The sequence below is a fragment of the Melozone crissalis genome, unplaced genomic scaffold (assembly GCF_028551555.1).
Source record: "Melozone crissalis strain CALT ecotype California unplaced genomic scaffold, PUWL_Pcris_2 ptg000016l_1, whole genome shotgun sequence".
Lineage (NCBI taxonomy): Eukaryota > Metazoa > Chordata > Aves > Passeriformes > Passerellidae > Melozone > Melozone crissalis.
In genome coordinates, this window is record NW_026535794.1 from 41,817,894 (window position 1) to 41,840,376 (window position 22,483).

The following is a 22,483-nucleotide window of genomic DNA, read 5'->3' on the forward strand; positions in this document are numbered from 1 at the left end:
GAACTGATGTTAATTTTTCATAACAACTCTGCAATGCCCTAACCAATAAGTGCGGGAATGATTTGCGCTGTAACATTTCCAATTAGGAAGAAAGGCTGTGGAGAATTGGAATTCACCTTGCTGCAAAACTGAGAAACAGCAAATGCCAACTATGAAATGGAAATCCCAACTCCCTGACCCCAGTGAGATTCTTTCTCACAGGTTCTAACATCTGCTAACAGTGTAGGAAGTATCTGAGAAACAGAACTCTTTTCATTTTAATTAAAAGTTGTGCATTGATGGTGAACATCTAATGAGCATTCCTTTTTCAGTGGAAAAGTGACTGAATCTGCAACATTCAGTCAAATCACTGTGTAGGGTATAGAAGAGTTAACTTCAGAAGGCTGAGTTCAAACAGAGACGATGAATACAGGTGTGACCCACATAGAACATACAGAATCCCTGAGAATTTTATGGTCCAGTGGAAAAAAAAAAAAGATTAAACGAAAACACAAATAGTTTTTTTATCCAAATGGGAATTCTACAACTTGTTTTAAAAGGGTTCCTGACAGCCTGCAATTTCATGCAAGAACTATATTTTTAATCATAATATAAAATCAACTTTTAGCTCCAGTCTTTCAAAAATCAACTAAGAAAGCAGTAATTTATAAAACTGAGTTTAATGGGATTCAGTGCAAGTTAAAATGTAGAAATAGATGAAAAGTCTAAATTTCATTTTCGGAAGTTTTACCTGCACATTCAAGTTACAGTCAAAACAAGTATTTTCCTCTCACTTTTTCATATCATAAACACTTCCATATTTTCTGCTTCTTACAAAGGATTTCCAGTCACTGTTCAATAACTCATGCCCACAACACAACTCTGAGATATGCCCTTATTTACTAACATGGGGAAGCTAGTGCATAGCAAATCAGAATGTAACTTTCCAGACCACTAGGTTCTCTGAACTAGTTCCTACATAGATATTCATCATTTATTAGCCTATCACTTCAATGTAAAAGTAGTTTAAAGTAGCTCAGTGAACTTTCAAAATGGAGAAAGTTGCCCTGCCCAGGCTGTTATAACGCTGCTGGTTACAGCAGCAGAGATTGGTCACACAGATGAGGGACCCAGCAGGGCTCTGGACACACCATTTCAGGTCGTGCCCACCATGGGTTTACTACCAGATTTTGGGAAAGCACTCCTGAGCTGCAAGAGGCCAGGCTGCTGCATGGCACTGGCAGGGGCCAGCAGAAGACCCTAGCAGTCCTTTTCTAGAGCATCAGTCTGGATGGTGCCCAGTGGAAGCCCAGATGTGATCCTGCTGTGCACACTAGGGCTCAGCAATGGCAAGCTGAAAGAGATCCAGACAGAGCCACCACACTGCCTGTAGTCTGACTGCACCCAGAAAATGGATACCTTATGTTGTTTGGGGTTTGTTTGTTTGGACCATGCCAAAACTTAAATCAGTCATTTGACCTCAGCATTAGCACTGCAACCAAATACCAGGTATATACAGCATTTGTCACCTGCTCTTTCCCCTCCAAGCTGGTGCCAGAGCTTTTTAACATGATATATTGGCCCCAAAGGGGCCTCAGTAATCCCTGAACAATGGAGATGGGCTGCTTGCGAAAAATTAGTTTAAGCAGCTCAATGAGACCCTGCAAGCTGTCTTGCAGTGTAACCAGCAGAGGGATGCCAAGCCACTTTAAGACAAGATTTCCTGTTGAAACCCTGGCATTTGCCAATGGACAAGATCATATTTATAAAGCTTTTCAGCATACATAAGATGAGATGTGACAAAGAAAGAGATAACTAAGCTTCAGAGACACAAGCATTTCCAAATTATCTAGATTTAACCAACTACTTCGTAGAGTCATTGCTACTTTGCTGACAAAAGACTGTGGTCACTAAGAACCACCTTTCTTGTGACATTCATGAGACTGAAAAGCTTCTCGTCCAGTGGTTTTTACTTTGAAAGACAATTCTGTTTGCTGACACTTCACAAATTTTTCATTAAAAAAATAAAGATCACATATACTCAAGAAATGGTAACAGAGATGGACATTCATACATCTGAATCAGGTCAAAGACACCTTTTATTACCTTTAGATGAGGCCTGACAATAATTATTAACAGAAATAACCACTACTGATGCGCTACAAGGCAACAACAATTTGCCTTTTCAATTTATTATTCCCTCATTACATATGTATAAAGCCCAGTAATGCTAAAATAAGATTACTTGTGTGCACAGATGGGAGAACAAAAGGGAGGAAGTGGCCCAAAATTAGCCATGTCCTGATGAGTATCCTGGACTTATCAATGCTTTCAATAATTGCCTGCTACAACCTCTGCAGTTTGTGGCACAAGACAAAGTAAAAAAGGCCATAAGAAATCTAACTTCTGATTTCTGCAAAGCTTAAAGAGGTAAACATCTGGGATGAGCATAAAAAAACCATCTCAAATTGGATCACAGAGTAGGAGGAAGTCAGAAATACAGACATCTACTTCAGTGTGTCCATTTTTTCTCTCTTGAATATGTAATAAATGCTTATGCAAATAGAAATGATCTTTAAAGAAGCAGGCAGCTTAAAATAGTCAAGAGCAGGGAAATTAAGGCAAACGAAATCTAAACTGTTTAATAGGCAATAATAGCTGAATCAGTATGCAACAAGATCTCATAATGCTTTAAAAAGTGACAATTCCTGGTTGTATAAGTGACAGTTTAAAAGACACCTTAATCAAGATAGAAAAGTTATTTACTGAACTTCTCAAATGTCAAATTAAGCTTCTTCACTAAATGTTCATTAACCGCCAAGAAAATTCTTATTAATTTTAAAGCACCACGAATGCACTCACTCAGAATGGCTTTATTTGATGCAAGCTTCATTTCTTGCAAAATGATGTCTCCCTTCCTTTGATGAAGTGATATTAGGAAAGATCCAAGTACCTCTTTTATCAGATCAGATTTTAAAACACAGGAGAGATCCTATCCCTCTGCTCTGACCAAAATACTAACCTGAGTGTCACATTACCAGCGCCTTAAAGTCTCCCTAACTCCCAGGGTGTTTCACCACGCTTCACATTACAGCTGCTTGAGATGGCAACATCTTACACAGAATGTTTGCCAGCTCACCTCCCCGGTCTGCTGGTGGCATAAAACCACATAACTCCCCATTCATACCAAATACAGGCTGAGACACCAACAATTCAGAAGTTTAAAGGCAGAATATTGCACAAATGCTGGCTGCTCTCTTCCTCTTGTGATTGCCAGCTCTGACTCTGTTGATGAGCTAGCAACCTGCTTGAAACTCTGTTTAGCACACTCAGATATATGCCCCAGAGAAAACAGCTCACCTATGTTTTTTTCTCCAAATACAATATTAACCAAGCTTTCTCCATGCCAAATCAACCTTGGAAAACTACCCTCACGCCAAATGACTGAAGTATATATGCACTGAATATCCCTTTCTGCAGCTAGGAGTAGGAATTTACAACTTGGCCCCCTCTCATTAATGGGATTTTGCTGTCTTTTGTGTGAATGAAAGCATAGCAAAAAAAAAATCCTCTTACTCATCCATACATAGTCATTAAGGCTTCCCCTGTGGACATTGGTGATATCTGAGAGAAATTAGGCTCAACTAGCAATCAGCAAGATGAAAATTCAAATGGTCACTTTCAGATACATTGAGGGGGTTTAAAAAGGGGGAAAAAAATACAACAAGGAAAAGAACCCAGTATCACCCCTCAGAGGGCTCCCACTGTGCTCACCCCAGCAGCTTCTGCAAGTGTTAACTCTCTGCACGTTCAAGTCTCCACTCCACTTTTCCAGCTGTGCAAAGCAAACACAATGCTAGTGCTGCAGGTGCCTTCAGCCTCTCTCCTAGGTGCTTTCCAATAGGACTTTAAAAGCTAAGAGCCAATAATATCAGTACTGAAAGGAGAACTGCACTGATCAGCCCAGAAGGTCTAGTTTTAACAATGGACTCACATCTGCTTATGAAAAAAAATAATTCAGCAGGCAGCGAAGTTGTACAACCTCAAGAATCACGGAGACAAATTTCTACAATAACTTGAGCTTCTAGAGAAGTCTACAAAGTAGCCTAACCTCATTCCCCATCCCACTGGGGAGAAGCTCATTCACCAGATAGAGCCTGGCAGAAAACACAGCAAAACACCAAAGACAAAGGGAAGAGAAGTCTGTGAGAGTAAAGGATTCCTCATGAAAGGAAAAGTGCAAAGAAATAACAGATGCTACTCATGAATAAGGTGAGACTGGAAAACCTGCAGCAACAAGGGTGGAGATCACATTACCACACATTAGAAACATTCTGTTTTACCAGCCAAAGCCAATAGCTTTGGAAAGAAAATAGGAAGGAAATTAGGACTTTGGGTAGCAAACAACAGGCAAAATTTGAACAAGGACATTACTACCCAGCTAAACTACCAGAATCTCAGTGTTAGCGACTGCTGGCAGCATATCTTTGAGGTTGTTTTGGCAGCGGATATAAATATAAGCTACATCTGAAGCAAATGATTTTGGGAGCTGCTGTCACTCATACAGTACTGCCCCTGCTACTCATGTACTACAGCTGTCCTTACAGTACAGCCTGAAACTACTACAGACACCCGAACATATTTACTGCACACCAGAACTATCATGTAACTTTACAAGGTTCCTTCAATTTACATCAAATAAAGAAAAAAGGGATCCACTGTTTTTAAAATATTAAGTTTATGCAGTTTTCTTTCAAAAATATTATTTTGTTCAGAGATTTTTTAAACTAATATAGTGCAAATAATTTGGATGACCCACAAATGCAAGAGATTTCTCAATCTGGGAATAAAATCTTTTTTCACTGTTTCATCCATGTTTAGGGTAAAACATAAAAGAAATTTATTAGGTCTCAAGTCTATTTTAATGGTTTTCATAACAGAGTCACAACTTGAGATAAGTTAAGAAATTCTTATCAAGAATATTGATCTTGTGGGAGGGGGGGAAAGCCATCTGCAAACACTTTTACTATTTTCTGACTTAGCAATCAGCTTCCATTCACAACACCAAGGACTTCCTCCTTTTTTAACCTTGCAAATTTAATCTCTGCATTTTCTAAGCTCCTCCGGCAGTGTTTTGTATTAGCCATACTTCATCCACAGTCCCAGCTTTTATAAATATATGGTCAACGTTCACTTTTCATTAATGATGCAAGGCCTTCCTCTTCATGCGGGCAAAGAACTTGATAACACCTTTACAAAACAGGATTAACTTCTCCCTTACTGAGACCTTTTGTTCCAAAGCAAATCCCTATATTGCAGTATATCACTATGTGATTCTGGCGCTTGATGAAAAAAAAAATTAAAAATTTAAATTAAAGGCACCGCTCTTTAAAGATCAATTATTTAAAAAAAAAAAAAAAAACAAAAAAACAAAAAAAACCAAAAAAAACACTGCTCTGCAATGTTTTTATGACAACTGTTGCAAAGTCTGCACCTTATTAAGCCCTGCTGGCCACGCTGCTGCCGCGCTGTAACAGAAGGAGGTTACAGGAGGATGCCCCGCAGGCAGGCAGCGCTCCACCTGCGCTGCGAACCGACCCTGCCCTTTCCCCCTGCCCCGAGGCCCCTCTCCCCGCCAAGCCCGGGGTTACCGGCTATGGGGAGGCTGCAGGAGCCCCGCAGGACGAGGAAAGTGTTAAACGCGCCGAGCGGGGCAGAGAGCGCTCCGCTTCCCTCCCCGCAGCCTGTGCCGAGCCCTCCGCCCGCAGCCCGGCCGAAGTGGGGCCACAGGAGGGACAAGGGCAGTGCCCCTCGCCTTTACCCTCCATCCCGGCGTCGCGCTGGCCCCGGAGAGGAGCGGGGGCGGCCCCGCTGTGCCCCGGCCGCTGCCGCACGCTCCGCTGTGCCCGGGCTGCCAGGGCCGCTATAAATACCCTCGGAGCGCCGCGCCAGGCCGGGCCCGGCCGGGCCGCCCCTCCCGCGGGGCAGGGCGAGCGCACGGCCGGCCACGGCCCCGGGCTGCCTTCATTGCCAAAGCCAGGGGTTGTGGCAGCCGCTGCTTGTGACAACGGGATTGTTTCGCCGCCTCTAAAGCCCGAGCCGGTGCCTCAAAGCCCCGCCGGGGCTGCGGGCTCCTCGGCAGGCCGGCAGCCCTGAGCAGGGCGCGTCCTGTCCACCGCCGGCAGCCCGGCCGGGCACCGCCGCCCGCCCAGGGGATTTGCCACACAGTCACAGAAGATTCTGAGTTGGAAAGGATCCACAGGGATCATCAAGTCCAACTCTTACCGCTCGCTGCACAGAACATTCCCAAAAGTCACACCATGTGCCCAGGAGTACTGTCCAAATGCTTCTTGAACTCTATCAGGCTGGTGCTGTGACCACTTCTCTGGGTAGCCTATTCAGTGCCTGACAACACTCTGGTTAAGAACCTTTCTCCAATATCCAACCTAAGCCTTCTCTGACACATCTTCAGGCCATTCCCTCACAACCCTCTGGTGAAGAACCTTTCTCCAATATCCAACCTAAGTGTCCCCTGACACTACTTCAGGCCATTCCCTCGGGCTCAGTTGCTGGTCACCACAGAGGAGAGATCAGTGCCTTCCCCTCTGCTTCCCCCCACGAGTAAGCTGTAGGCTGTAGTGAGGTCCCCTCTCATTCTACTTCTCCAAACTCAACAGACCAAGTTTTACAAGGGCTCTGGATGAGCTGTGTTCAATGAGCTGTTCCAGTTCATTCCAGGACACGTGCCCTGCACAGCATAACATAGGCCTTCTTAATCCTCGTCCCTTGATTTCCTCCTAATTACTGCCTCTTAAAATAAATTTCTTCCTAATTACTACCTTTCAAAGAAAAAGGTAAACAAGCTTTGGTTTTGAGCGCTGTTGTAACAGGAAGGCCTGAAAGTGTCCAAAAATTAACGACCAACATCCCCAAAATGTTATGCCTCCCCTTAAAATTGGATCATGATTAATATCTGACAGAGATGTTTGGAAGTAGTGAAATATTCACATGTGAATTGAACATCTATTCACAGTAGCATCCCAATTTTTTTTATTTGCTGGGAAACAAGTGTAGCTCTTTTGTAGCTTAACAGCAGATTCTACCAAGCCATTAATAACTTGCACAACTGGAGAAGATAATTTTGAAGCCCAATAGATATCCTACACTGCAAGAGGTAAGTATTTGAACCTCATTTTGATAAACAAAAGGTATTGGTATCGCTAAATTAAGAGTTTGTAGTTGCCTGGGAACAAGCAATTGTGGTCTGATTGTATTCATCATGGCTTAAAGAAAGACAGCCCCAATCAAAACTATGCATTTCTGCTGCTTCAAAGAGCTAATTTCCCCAAACTGAGAATAACAGTAGGGACAGCTGACAAGGAAAAACATATTTAGTGTGAATGGCAAAAGAGGGGCTCTCATAAAGTACCCATTAAATAGCCAAAAGACTGACTTTGCAATCACAGAGAGCAGTAACTTTACCATAAAACCTCAAAGGTGGCAATCAGAAAGCAAATGGAAAACAAGAGAAATTATATAAATTACAGTTGCTATAAATTGCAAGTTACCATATCAGAAAATAATAATTTCATAGGGAAGAAAAAATATCCATGGTTGTGACAGCTGAAGACAAATAGGAAATTTAAAGTGTGTTAGGAACAAAAGAAAACCTAGTGATGGTACTAGCCCACATAAGTGGTTTTTGTTGATGTGTTTGATGAAATGCAAACATGTTCTATAAGTACTTCTGTGCTGCAAAAGAAACAAGTAGATGTATCTCAAGGGGATTATGAAGAACTGCTCCAACCCACTAGTAATTAAGAAAGGTGAAAATCATGATTTGTGAAATTACATAGGGGTGTTAATCTTATACCAGTAGTCAAAAAATGGGCAGGTGCAATGAGAAGAAAATACAGGCCAACACTGGCACTCTAAATAATAAAGGGATAATAATTTCATGTAAAAATATTTCAAAGTAATTAATAGAAATAATTCCAGTCTTTTTTATGAAGACCAAGTCTAATCAAACTTCTCTAAATTCATTCTTCAATGAGATTGCTTGTTTGGTTATGTGCATACTGATGGTTCAGATTTTAAGTCTGAAAGAAAACATGGTACCCCATGATACCATTAAAGCAGATGTTAAATTGACCAGGCCTTGCCTAGTCAATTTAACTGATGGCAAAAAGCAACAAAAAGTCAAGGAACCTTCTTTCAATGGGTATTTTTCTCTGAAAATTACCCCAAAAAGAAAAAAATTGGCGAAGGTGCCAAGCAACCAAGTGAAGCAGTCTGAACCGAGTGGCAAACTGGATCCTGTCAAACAAAATACATCCTCTGTAGCTAAATCCCTGTAATAATCCCTGCAATAAACCTGAAGGATTGTAGGTGTTGTGCTCTGAGAGGGTGATGGCACTCGCTGGAAGCAATTTAGGGGCCGTAGTCACAGCTCATCCTAAACACTGACTGTGATGTTGCTAAAAGGAAGGATTGACCTGCATCAAGGGAGTAGGAAATAGGGAACATAGGGAATTCTCTGGATATATCAGTGATTATACCAATCTTGCATACTGTGTTCCTAGCCATGTTTTGGAAAAAAACAGTCAAAAAATACTAGAGGGGGCAGATTAAGACCTGAAAATGTGATTTGAGAGTTGAAGAAAAATGCTGCTAAGTGAGATGTAAAGAGCACAATCTGTTTATCGTATCAAAAAGATTGACTTGATTACAGCATATAAGTACCTCGATGCAGAAAAAAAATACTGGATTCTGAAGGGCTCTTTAATCTAGTGGAGAATGGCATAACAAGAAGCTGTGGTAGAAACTGAAGTCAGGAAAATCAAATGTAGCACAAAATTTTTCTTTTTAAGGTGACAACACATCACTGGAACAGCTAATAAAGGCACCAAGAATTTTTAAATGGTTTTATGTCCCTCAACCAGCCCAAGATGCCTTTCTGGAAGACAGGTTTTAGCCAAATGCAGGCTACTGCTACTGCTCTCACTGCTTGTACATGTGTGAAATTTAATGACACAGAATACAGACGACATCAGACCATATGACTAAATGGTCCTCTGTGTCTTATTTAATTTTTTCTTCTTATGCTAAGTAATTATAAGAAGGGTTGGCTACTGGTGAGCATCTGCTCAAGATGATATTCTTTGTAAACTGACTGCAATCAGTCTGAAAAAAATGACTGCCCTGAGTGTGTAGGAACCTAAATGACCGCAGTATATGACATTCTTGGCAAGCAGCATGAAATACCAAAGGACAATCAAAATTAGTCACCTATTTTCATTTATTTTCATTTGTCATTGCACTGAGCTGACAAGATTTCGATTCATTTGTGTCAAAAAGGAGCTCAGAAGAGCTTAAGGAGAAGCTGAAGGAAAGGGCAGCGGTATGAATCAATTAAACAGACTGGCCATCAGACTTAGGTAACGTGGTAATTAAACACAAACTTTGAAATGCTGGCAGGCAAACCAGACAACTAATTCAATATGCAATATTGCACTGGTAAATATACATTTTCAGTTTTAAATATTTATGGATTTCTTGCCCAGTTTCTGCATAAATGAATCAAGTTACCTCACCTGAAGCTATGATCCCCCATAATGAGCTGTGGTGCAGTGGAGACTAAAAGGTTTGACACAGTTAGTAATGCCTGCCTCTCTGAAAGCAGCCAGGACCACACAACTGAATTGTGTTGCACATAAACTATTGAGAACTGCATTAAAATATTAATGAACTAATGTTCTTCTTAAATTGTTGTATTTGCCAGGAGGTGAACTTGCATCTTTCTCTGCTGCTTACCAAGCTGATATGGCAAAGTTACAACATACACTTGCTGATGTTACAAAGCTGAAAACTCTCAGTAGCCTTTCTGATCTCGTTAGCTGTCCCCCTGCCTGGAGTTTATTCTCTGAGCACAAAACCTTTTCAATGAGTCAGGAACCTCCTCTAAACAATGCAGAACCTAAATGCTGTAAACAAATAGTTAACACAGAAGATTAGAATAACAATTCATTCTTTACTGAAGGAAGAAAGAATTGTGTTGAAGAGGGAAAGTTCATTTTGGAGATCAGATGTAAATTTTTTTTTTAAATCCGCTACTCCAAAATTCAGAACAAGGGTTCTTTCCAAACAAAAACCTTTATTTTATCCAAAACAGACTCAAAGATTTTGTATTATTTAATACTGGTATGCAAATTCTAATACCATGTGATTGGTCCTGACTTTTAGAAATTACTTAGAAAAATGCCAGGGTCCTTAGATGGTCTTAAAGGTGGAAGCTTTTAAAATTACCATATACTCCACAAATCTAACGTGAAAGGTGCATAAATCAGCACTTCCTCTGTCTTTTCCCCAGAAGATGATGTGGGCTTCATTTTTAGAATGAAAAAGAATTCACAACCACAAATGGAGGGGGAAAAAAACAGCTGCAGGATCCCTGAGTTTGTGAAAATCAGATCCAGATCCAAGGTCATTAATAATTGAAGTGTCATGGTTACCTCCATTGGTGTCAACATGACCTACAGACCTCAAACAGTAGTAGCCTGGTGCAGGTAACTGAGACAGGGAAGAAAAAGCATTAAGGAGCTGAAGGGCATTCATTACCTTTTTAATGCCTAGAGGAATAATGTTGCTGTGCTAGTGGAGGCCAACCAAAGGTGAAGCCTGATCATTCTACACAGTAAAATGAAGAAGTAGTAGGTTCTCCAGTTGCAGCATCTGATGCCTTCAAAGGAACAATATGGCATGAGATGGCTGGCAAAACACATAGTTCAGAACATCAAAGCAACAAAACATCAGCTGCCAAGGCTTGGACCCTCAAGGCATCAGCAAAGACAACAAAGCCAGCGGGAATTTGAGAGTACTGAATTCAAACTGCAGGACAGGACTCTTTCTGGAGGTGATATTTTGCAAATTGGAGATTAACAAATGTCATTCCCTTGACACAAAAATAGGCCACATGTTCTTTTGGACAGCGCAACTGCAGCTCCCCAGAGGTCACATATATAATAAAGACTGGATGGAGGGAAGATGGGGAGCAGTTCACAAACAGCAAAACCTCCTGGATCATTACGAGGCAGGGCAAGGGCATGACAAATGCCAAGACTCAGTGCTATCCCTGCTGGTGGTGCCAGGGGCAGGATGACTAGGAAACAGCAGCCTAAAAGAGTCAGAGGACTGGAGGGACTGACTGGAAGGCACTTCCAGAGGCACTGGAGGGACTTCTCAGCATTCCACTGCAGGCCTGGGCTGGACATCCAGCTCAGGCTGGTGACCACCTCATGCTGCTAGCTTGATCCCAACTTGCTGCTCAAATGAAAACTTACTACACCTCTTGGCAAGTCTTTTGTGGTTTCACAGACCCAGCTTAGATACTCATGTTGTGCATTTAAATCTGTTAAATCACATCTGTATTTTCTTGAGAAAAAAAAGTAAGGTAATCCAAGTAGGTCTGTTTATAACCTTTCAAGGCTGACTGCTGTTCATTCAAGTCCATAATGAGAATTAGAGATCTGTTATTATTCCCATGTTTAAGAAAAGCAGCCATGCAACATATATTATTAAACAGTAGACTGCCTACAGTGCCTGATCTCAAAATTGAAATACTATTTTTGAATAACTGGTATGTCTTGTACATTGTCCTTCAATCAATCTTGGCAAACCAGGTCATGTCATATTCCTTCTCTTATGTTTTTGGTGGGAGGTAAAAGAATTTAAAATATCTTAGGAGGAGGAACCTCTCAAGGTTTGGGAATCAGCATACAGTTTCACATCTTCATGGTGAAAAAATGCTTAACAAATCTCATTACTCAGGTTTATGGAATTGCTTGCCCCTTCTGTAATTCGGAAAGATTAAAATGCTCCTGCAAATTAAAAATAGGATGAACAACCGATTAGAGCAAGGTTTCTGTTTGCCATTTGAATCAGACAAAGAGGGAACAGGCACAATAAGGAAATCACAGTTGAAAATTTTGAAAAGTGAGGATATAGAAATAAGACCCTAATTTTATCTGAAGATCTTATAGATTACAAAGAAAATGCCAAGATAAGCTTCATTGCTATGATTTACAATATTACCAAAATCTTTTCACAGATATATAACCCATTTTTGCCTGTTTCACTGTGTTTCACTAGACAGCAAAGCAAAGGGGAAGATAGCTTAAAAAAGCAAGGTAGTTTCACCCTAATTATGTGTTTGTATTTTATTTATTTTAATAAACAAAAATATACAGACATGCACATAGCTTTTGTCTTTCTATTTTTAAAGCAAGAATCTTAATCTATTTTAAGCCAAGGGGATCACAGAGAGGGATCGAAAAAATTAGAGAAACGGCAGATACCGCTCTACTGTGGTCACTGCAGCTAGTGTGGGCATGTATGAGCCATCTCTAAATTAGCAGGGTTAGGTATTTCTGAAGAAGTACCAAAAGTAACACAATGCTCGGGGCAAGCTGCAGACTCTTGCTCAAAGCTGGGTATTTGGCTTGTGGCCCACTTGGAGCCCCACATTGCTGCAGCTGGAGTGCTGCCTTGCACAGGAGGGTGGCAAAGGATCGTATGGGCTGGCTGAACAGATCTAAGACCAGTCCTTGGGTTATCTTAGAAGTTAGGAGACAAAAGCAGTATATGAGTATTACAAAAGTTGAAGATGAAATTAGTAAATAGACAGGATTTCTCTCCTCAGTCAGCTACATCATAATGAGATTCTCCCACCATGTCTCTTTTCCTAAATTTTTTATAGATACTGTTGAATCAGGCCTCACTAGATATTCCTGAGACAATAAACTCTGAAGGGCACAGAAGTAGAGATGATGAAGGAGAGAATGGGCAACTCTCCCATCTTGTCAAAAATGTCAAAAAGTTTGACATTTTGAAGTGTCAATAATCTTAAGAAAACCCTATATACCTTGGGTTTTTTTTCTCGTAAAGTAACTTACATGTTTATTCCACACCTAAAAAAATTAATCCTTTGTTGTTTTCAAAAAAAAATGAAACTGGAAAATTTTGAGAAGGCTAAGTACGTGCCACCCTGAAATACATTTAGAGCAAAGGCTGTAATTTTCACATTAGCAAGCCATAAAATAAAAGGCATGAGTATTGTTTCTAGAATCAAGATTTATGTCCTTTGTAACACACAGCCCTCAGAAGGTAACACGAGTCCACGAAATGCACTCAAACAGGTCTAGCACTCCATCCAGCACAGCTCATGATGTGGAACCATTTAGAAGCAGACAGAGACACCAGACTGTAAGTGAAAGACATCTCCATTGTCTTCCAGAGCATGTAACCATGCTAAGGAGGGTTAATGCTTCAGCTTCCCATCTCTGTAATCTCCAGGAAAGAATGAAGTTTGTATCAATTCAAGACAGATTTTACATGAATTCTCTCCTGTTGCAAAACAAGAGTCACAGACCACATAACATTTAAAAAGGATGCAAAGCAGCAGGCAATTTCAGAACCACACTGAGCGATGTTATTTAGCAAAAAACTAGCCTGTGGGTTCTGCAAATGAAATTACTCCCAACTCTCACTTCCATGGAAAATGTAGAATTTTGCGTACAAAAAATGTACACCAAGCAGCATGAAACTGCATTTGAGGACAAAAAACAAGCTTATTTGAGCCATCTTCAAACCTGATTTGACCTTTGACAATTTCACTGCAATGAGCACCATTTCTTCTCTTCATGTGAGCACCTGTTATGGATAAAGAAGTCTGAGGTAAAATGAAGTTGCTGCATGCAGGGATTATAACAGTTGATATCATGGCTGGGATACAAAGACTAGGAACAGACAAGAAGCAAACAGCTGTCACCATCCCACACCCAGAACAAAGGGGTTTTTTAATGGTGGAATGTTTCAGATAATGGAAATACTGCATGTAGATTAGAGAGGCGGTTTCAGTTAAGTGGCTGACTGCTTTTCAGTCTTCAGGAGAAATGGAGCAGCAACAGGGAAAGGCATAACTCCAGCATAGTATTAGCTATGTGAAACCAGAAGGCACTTCTGGTCTATGTCTGCTCCCTCATGCTAGCACAGGCAGAAGCTAAGTATTTCAATGGCTCCTTTTTATCTATGTATACACTTAGTTAAAAAGCACAGCCACACCAAACACTGTGATTGTGACAACTAAAAGTGGTTCTGATATCTCAGTCCCCCATGCAGAAAGAGAAGTGACCACTTATTTCCAGTGGGCAGATGTTCAACTGTGATTTAGGACTATCCTGTTGCATCTGGTTTTCACACAGCTTTCACAACACCGAGCTGTACCCCTGGTGCAAATAGGTAGCATATGCCACAAGCTGACCTTGAAAAATCAGGCTTAAGACCAGGAAAGAAATGACTGGAAGCTGGACACTGTATGTATTACTGCATATCAGTAATATTTGCAATTTCTTTTTTTTTTTTGGTTGTTATTTCTACAGCAGCTTTTTACTAGCAAGGAAAAAGGTTAGTTGGTGACAAAGCATCTTTTCTGAGATCAAAGGAGATAAACAAGAAATAAAAACACCTCTCAGGCCAAGAATTATGCTAAGCAGCTCTCACTCCTCTTAGCATTCTAAGCTGTTATATAACTTTAAAAGTCCCCTTTGTTAGATTAAAGAAAACAGCTTTTCATGCAGCCAATATAGGGGACAGGAGGGTCAAAGCAACACCAGTGTTCTGCTGAAAGTTAACTACTATACTCCTGAGCAGTCAAAGATCTGAACTCCCATCTCCTGCATCCCTGCACAGGGAGCACATTTCCCACTTTGACCATGGGAATGAGCCAGTGAATTTACACGATGGCAGGGCAAAAAAGAAATGGAAATGTCATCTTCTCACTAGGAGAAAAGCCAAATTCCTGTTGCTGAAACATTATATTCCCTCTTTCTGCTTCTCAAGGACTCAGAAGACCACTTCTTCCAAAGAAAACACCATGGAAAGTGCCAGATGCTTCTGCTGATAGAGCTGACACAATCCTGAGACAGGTTTGACAATCCTGAGGAAGACGCTAATACAAGATGTGGCACTCAATAAGTATAGCACAACTTTATTCCTGGACTGAATCCTTCTGACAGGGATACCTTTCGACACCTTTTGTAATATGACCATTATATAAATAAAAAAGAAACTGGAGTTTCTAGGCAGAAATGGCAGTGTAAACATGAGAAAATAGAAAAAATTGAATAAAAGGTTGTTTTCACATTTTTCAGCTACATTTTCAATTTGGCAAAGACACAGCTGAAGGGCTGAACTGGAGCCCATGTGCTGTCATTTCTTTCACCATCAAATGCTTTTGGAGCACTATTAGATATCAGGATTTTGTGAACTGGTCTCCTGAAAACAGAAACTCATACAGTGGTTTTGAGAAATTTTAGGGAGAAAAATAGAAAAAACTTAGCTGAAAACCAACAACTGCAAGTTGACGAAAGTGTTTTAAAATCCTGGATCTTTCAGATACGTAGACTCCTTCTTGGGATGTGCTGGTATTAGGCTGCTCAGGCAGGAAAGTGGAATCACTATTCACAATACTTTTTTATAAAATTTGAACATTTAGAACTGATTTTTTCCTGAGACATAATCCATTCAAACTTTAGTTGCATTCTTTGCCAAGACATCTTTTCTCTTGGGATCTCTCTGGATTGAACAGGTAAAGGAATGCTAACAGTGACTGCTCACTCAACCAGTTGTACTAAAAATAGTAGAGATGACAACACTGCACAGTCTTCTGTGCTTGACAAAATGGAAGAATACAAAGACTTACTCTACAAGCACATCAGAAGGAATGGCGACAAATTAGTCACAAAATACAAGGCTTGTCAGCAGTGAAATGGAAAGAAAATAAAATGAACTTCCACCTTGTTTTAGAAAATACCCCAGTAATATTTTACAAATAAACTGAACTACAGGGAATATCTGACAAATATATAAACCAAGATGTATGAACACACTATGAAGAATTAAATAAAGAGAAAATGCATCACTTTAACATATTCTTTCAGTACCTATTTACATGAAGCAGTACAGAGAAATATATAACACATTTAGAGAGAAAGGCACCATTAAATTCTATACTTCACGACCAGCTATAGGACATCAAACCCATTGCATTCCCTTCTGCATCATAACCATCCTCAAACATTTAATACCAAGAGCAACTTAAAACCAAAATGTGTGATTTTACATTCTGTGTGTTGCATCCTGCACATAAGCAACCCATTTTGAAAGGTTTGTCTAGATACACTTCTGGTATCAGTGCAGCAGTTCAGACACAGAAAAAAACAGCACACCAAACAGATTCTTTTATCACTGGTATTTAAGAGTGTTAAATCACTAGATTAGGCCAGCACATTTTAAAATAATGTCTTTTAAAATAGAGCTACATATATTGACACAGATAATTCTTCTTAATCATGTAGATATTTGATTTCACTTCAAAGGTCAATCCCTATAGTTTAAAACTTCTCAATAAACAGTATAGCTCCCTAATATAAATTGACTTACTGCAGCAAAATTAGATATCTTGGATTATTCCCACTTTTACAAGATGACTCTTTAGGCCATTTACATTTTTTTTGCAGTATTTGGCCATCATAAGACAACACTGCTACTATTTTTGACCCTTCTCTGTAAATGCATGAATATACTCTAATCCTCGCCTATTGAAATTCAGTTCATTTACAGGGGCAGAGTGACAATAAGTGCTTTTGTTATATTCTGGATCCCTTGATTTCTTTACAGATGTCAAACAAATTCTGACTATTCTTAGTACTAGAATGGATGTAGCAACTGTGCCATTAGAGTTTTCAAGAAAAACCCCTGTTGACAGCAAACAGGACTTTTTGCTTGACAATTCCAGCCCTGAGTAGCTTGCACACTTAATTGTTCTCATTTCCTCAGAGGCTAATTTTAAGAACTGGTTTAATGAAAAAAATACCCCAAAGAGTAGTCTCTTTTCCTTTCCAAAGCATATATAAGTTTGTTGGAAGAAATACCTAAATATCTGACCCAGTCCAGAATCATTAGGAAAAACCCATATTTATAATTTTGTTACTCTGAGGCTTTTATAAGTATTCTAATCCTCACAACAATAAAAATTAGATACTAATTTGTTTCATAATTAGGCAAGCTATCAAAAATGGAGAGAGTTAATTAGTATTTCTCCCTTACCAGTGCAAGAAAAAATTCTATTCAACAAAAATGTTGCAGCAAAATGATAAATAACAGAACGCCATTCAGGGAGTTTCCAGATTCTAGTCAGCACTAAAAGGAGTAGGGAACTTTTGGTATATTGAGGCATTATAAACCAAATCATTCTCACCTGTTGGGAACTATGCATGAGACTTTTCATAGGTTTGCAACTCAGAGTTGAGTTTGTCTTTTTGGGAACTACCTGGTGATTTGTGTGCTGCAGTGCCATTTTCTGTCTAAGAACAGCATAACTACTAATGCCTCTTTGACAGACTCCTCTGAGTCCTGCTCCAGAGTGCAATATACAACTCTTGGTGTAAAGAATGTGCTGAAGCTTTCACTTGATTTCTTGTTTACAATGTCAACACTTCTGCTTTCTTCTCTTTTGTTTAAAGGATAGAAGCATATGGCCCTTAGTGACCCTGAAACCCCAAAGGGTAATTTTAACAGACACTGTGTACAAGAGAGACTCTAAAAGTTAACCTAGTTTGACAGCAGCTCTACCTGAAAGAGTTTAATTTATAAAAAATGTATAGGAAAGGACAGATTTTCCATCTGATCTGTGCTACAACAACAGAGAAAAATAAGACAGACGCATAGAGTGACAACATAGGGAAACAAGCCTACAAGACTCCTGTGCTAGTCTCTAATGAGCTCCTTTTCCCTCACCCTGCAGAAAGATCTAACAGAAAAACAAGCAAACATTAAAAAAAAAGCTTAGCTTATCTTCAGAATATTGTTTTTACAAGGTTTGACACAACTTCTCTAACAGTGGGTTAACAGTCAGCATCAGATGCATCTGAAAGTCTGCATCCAGTTTCTTGTGTGTCTCACTATCACTGCATCCAGGACCATCAATACTTACACAGAATCTAATTAGCTGTCTCAGAAGATAGAGGCCACTAAAAACCAGAATGGACATGGAGGATGAACAATTGTCCAAATCAAGATGCATCTTGCTCAGGCATCAAGGGTTAAGCTGGTCCCCAGGAATGAAGCCAAAAACTCCTTCCAAATTAGATTGGAAAGAAAGGCTTGGAAGGTTTTGGTCTCTATCAATAACATGATGGATTGTTTACTTTGTAGGACCTTCTAGGCTTCTTTAAAGGACAAATTCTCCTGGTACTTTAGAGTCTGAACACACTGGTATTGCCCCAATCTCTTCTGCTTTTTTCCTGTCATGTGGTGTGCTTTTATGTTTCTGCCTTTTATATTATGGCCTTTTGTTATAACGAGTTTGGGGGAAGTTCTGTAGCTCCTGGGATATACACAGAGTAGCATTTCTGTTCACTCACTTGTATTAAACATTTGTCACAGGGCTGCCTGCTACTGCAAAGGACTGTATTTGATGGCTGAGGTGATTCCTTCAAGAGTCTTCTTCCTTCAAGGTGGTCTTTACAGACCATACATTAGGCAACTTACTGTGCAGCTCAAAGGGAGCATACTCCAAGCCCACCCTGCCCAGCCAGCAAAAAGAAAGCTAGACAGTCTCCAGAGCCATCAGCACAACATAAACTCAATATTGCTGTTAAAATAAACAGCAAAAGCAGAGATTTCTCGGTCTGACTGCAGCTGCTGCTGCTTCCACCATCTCCTTCCTTACCCCAGGGAATCAAACTTCGCACTGCAGATATTTCCACAAAATGTCCTCCTGCCCAGCTGCCTGGTATGTTAACACCGGGCTCAAAACAACACATAGTCTCCATCTACCTTTTTCATTGGGTGATTGTAACCCTTTGGCTGCAGATTTTAATCTCTTCCCTCCTGAAATTTGCTATCTTATTTTAGACATTTTTTCACCTCATGCTGCCATTGTCACATGCACAATTCCAGAGCCAGTGCTGAAGGCAAACAGCATAATCAATGTGCTACCTAGACCCTGCCCTCAACCTGTTCAGGAATTACAAGGAGAAATGCTGTCCCCTTATGAGTCAAGAAAATGAATTACTACCAACTCTAACAGTGAGATTTTTCAGCCTTGGTTACTGAAGCTCCAAGTAAAGCACTTTATACTGAAAGCTTCCCCTGTGGCTGCCACCAGAGGACCTGAATCAATTAGCAAGGTATATGTAGGAAAATACAAAGGCAAAAGTGGATCCACATTCATACACACCCTCCTTCAGCCATTCTCCTTCTCCAAATCATCAATATACCTGACCCACTTTCTAACTCCCTGTTGTTGCAGATGTTGCTGACGCAAAACCTGCTCCAGCTTATTGGGAAGATACATGCATCAGAGAAATAATGCAGTGCAGCAGTGTCTTCTTTTGTCAGGAGCAGCTGGAATTATTGCTTATTTGGTGTCACCCCAAGGCATTCATAATTGGGAGCTGAAGATGTGTGTGCCAAGATAAGCTGTAAAAGACACATTTTATGCCAAAAGCAGGTTGGGAATGTCCTTGTAAGTATGGCAAATGGTTTCATTTATACCTTAATGAAGGCAGTTTTCTTGGATTTCATTTTTTGCCATTTGCATAGAAGAATTTGATCTGCTGCTATAAAGATTCAAGTAGCATGCATCTCTGATGGCAAATTACCAAAGTCCATTATTTCAGTCTGCAACAAATTCATAATTCTATGATTAAGAAAAAAAAATCTCCACAACTGCTCACATTTCCAAGTATTTAGATATGAATACGAGGATTTAATTTGACAATGAAAGAGCATTATTTTACATTATTTTAAGCTAATTTAAAATTAATTTCAGCATGAGGTTTGTTAGCTTCAACCCTGCTCAAAAAGTTTAAAACAAAATCCCATGATGTCCCAATGCACCTGATAGTTGGCAGTGCCAAAGGACACGTATTTCCACTAAGATGATTGACTGTGGATGGAAATGGCAGAAGCATGGGTACATGTTTCTTTTTGCCAGGTTTTCCACTGCAGTAGTAACTGCTGGCAGAGTAGCAATCAGCAAGAAAACAATAAGATCTTAAACCTCTGCAGCTGTTTTCTTAGCAGCCCACTTAGCCTTAACTGCAAACACACAGTTCCATCAGCCTCACCAAATGGGTGATAAGCTGTTATCCTCTGTCACATTTCCTTGCTTGGCCATGGTCTGAGTAGGGGTATCTGTGACAAAAAGCTGCATCCAGCTCAGGCTCACCACCAGGACTGTGCTGTGTGCTTTCCCAGTGGGACACCTTCCTGTCCTCTGCTCTCCTGGGGACAGGCTGAGTAAACCAATTCCTCAGTCTCTGAAAAAGCCTGTCAGGAGCCTCCCTATTGTCAGAAGGGATTATTGCTACTTATTACTAAACAACTCCTGCCAAACCTCTGTGCAGGACTATCCCCATGCCTCTGGCAACATCAGCCATTCCTGCGAGCAACTCAGCTGGGAATGATTGCGTTACAAAAGTCTTCAGCGTGACACATTGCAGACTACTGACTACCAACCTTTCCAGTCCAAGCCTCACTCCAGTGAATCCTTTGTCCACCAGTCATAGCCAGGAGCTCTTTGTCACAGTGGCTTGGTGGAGGGCTCTGCAGAACACTGAGTGAGCATCTCTGCATCATCTGCATGTGTGAGAGCACACCAGTCATACCCCAGAAGTCTGAGTGTTGAGTTTCATTACTTAATATACAAACATCCCCCATGACCTCAAGTGCCTCTGTACAGTACTCAGATAAATCCCTCTGCCAAGATCAAGTTGCAGGGCCCAGAGACAATCACATACTACACAATGCCATAAAAAGCACTTTTCTCATATCTCTTCCTGGATAAATAAAACTTAACCTCCAAATGATAAAATATTTTTTAAAAAATTTAAAGAAAACAAATAAACAAACTATATATTTCAAATATATTCTCAATTTCATTCTTTATCAGAAAGCCTTTTAACTGGAGTTATCCAGAAAAAAAAATGACCTGGGATTTCCAGATGACTTTATATTTTAACCCAACTGAGTGGATTACCATTATTCTTCTAAAAGCAGAAAAATAAATTAACATTCACAACACAGAGGAAGAAAACACTGATACATTTTGACACTTATGACTTGCAGATCAGAGACCTATGAAAGCAGTACTGCCCTGTCAAGATTTAAAAAAATGATCTGGACGAAAATCACCTACAGAATTCTAATTAGACCTATGCTTCTCTGTCCATCCCTGACATGCCACATGTTGAACTTCTGCTTCTTCCCTCTGCAACTGTAAGTCAAAGACTGAAAGGTCTCACATTTGTTGCTGGGTTGTTCTGACCATTAAACAAATAAATGAGGTGACAGGAGATGTATTTGTTGGGTCGCCTTATGACTGAGATGAAACTCATGCATTTTTAGGGATGAAAGGGAAAGCATGTACTGAAGCACAGGATTATGACCACATGATCAGGATTGTACAGGACAGAGAACCTCGAGACAAAAGCCTGAAAGGACTTGGCTCAGAGCAGCAATGTGCAAATGCAGAGTTTCCATGGGAATTAACTATTTTGGCCCAAAAAGAAGCTACTTGGAATTCAAATTGGGGCAGCACTTCTGAGGCCAAAGGACCATGTGGTCATAGTTTTTCTCCCTTGAAGGAACAAATGTTTTCCAATCTTACTCCACTTACACTTGCATGGTCACAGAATATGTAACCATTTCAAAGACCATGGACATTATAAGTGGACGAAGTATTCCCATTTTCACAAAGTTTCCTTACTATTGCTGGAAATTGTTAGGCTTTGATAGGAAAGATTCTTTTCCTTGTAGTCAGCCTTGTTGCTAACTGGCCTCATTATGGCACTACCATCACAGTGCTCATCATTACAATGTGTTGCAGTGGAACATAAAACACTCAAGAAGTTCAATCATAATAACTAAATACTGTAATATATAGACAGAAGAAATTCTTTACTGTTGAAGCTGGCCTGGTGCTGGACACATTGCCCAGAGAAACTGTGGATGCCCCATTCCTGAAAATGTTCAAGGGCAGGTTGGATGGGACGGTGACCAAACTGATCTAGTGGGCAGTGTCCCTGCCAATGGCAAGGGGTTGGAACAAGATGATCCTTGAGGTTCTTTCCAACCACAGTGTAGGGATTTTTAGCCATATGAAAATGAGCTAAGCTACACTACCTGGCCCCAGCTTTGTTGAGTTTTAGAGACACTGCCCCAACACAATATTCACAGTACTGTGCAGCAGAGGCCCATCTTAAGGCCAAATTGCTGAGCTAATTGCCACCTGGAAAGCCCTCTGCTTTTGTTGATGTTGAATCCAGTGACAGTCAGAGAGGGAAGCTGACCTCAGATGCATCTTAGGCTTTGCAGTACTCTTACAGGTGTGCTTAACTATTGGATGAAGGGCTCTGATCTCACTCTGAGCTCAGTCTCACTG

General features: G+C 40.4%; 1 protein-coding gene across 2 annotated transcripts in view; it reads right to left on the minus strand.

Moving 5' to 3' along the window:
* The window catches only part of GADL1 (glutamate decarboxylase like 1), a 117,236-nt gene that overhangs the window by 74,302 nt on the left and 20,451 nt on the right, over positions 1–22,483 (minus strand). Inside the window, exon 1 of one of the 2 annotated variants that reach the window (XM_054273410.1) lies at positions 5,801–5,884. The exons of the other annotated variant lie outside the window; for it this stretch is intronic. Coding sequence (XP_054129385.1) covers positions 5,801–5,807 — 7 coding nt within the window. The 5' untranslated portion in view covers positions 5,808–5,884. Of the gene's footprint in view, positions 1–5,800; positions 5,885–22,483 lie in introns of those variants that run through there. 2 annotated transcript variants of the gene reach the window in all.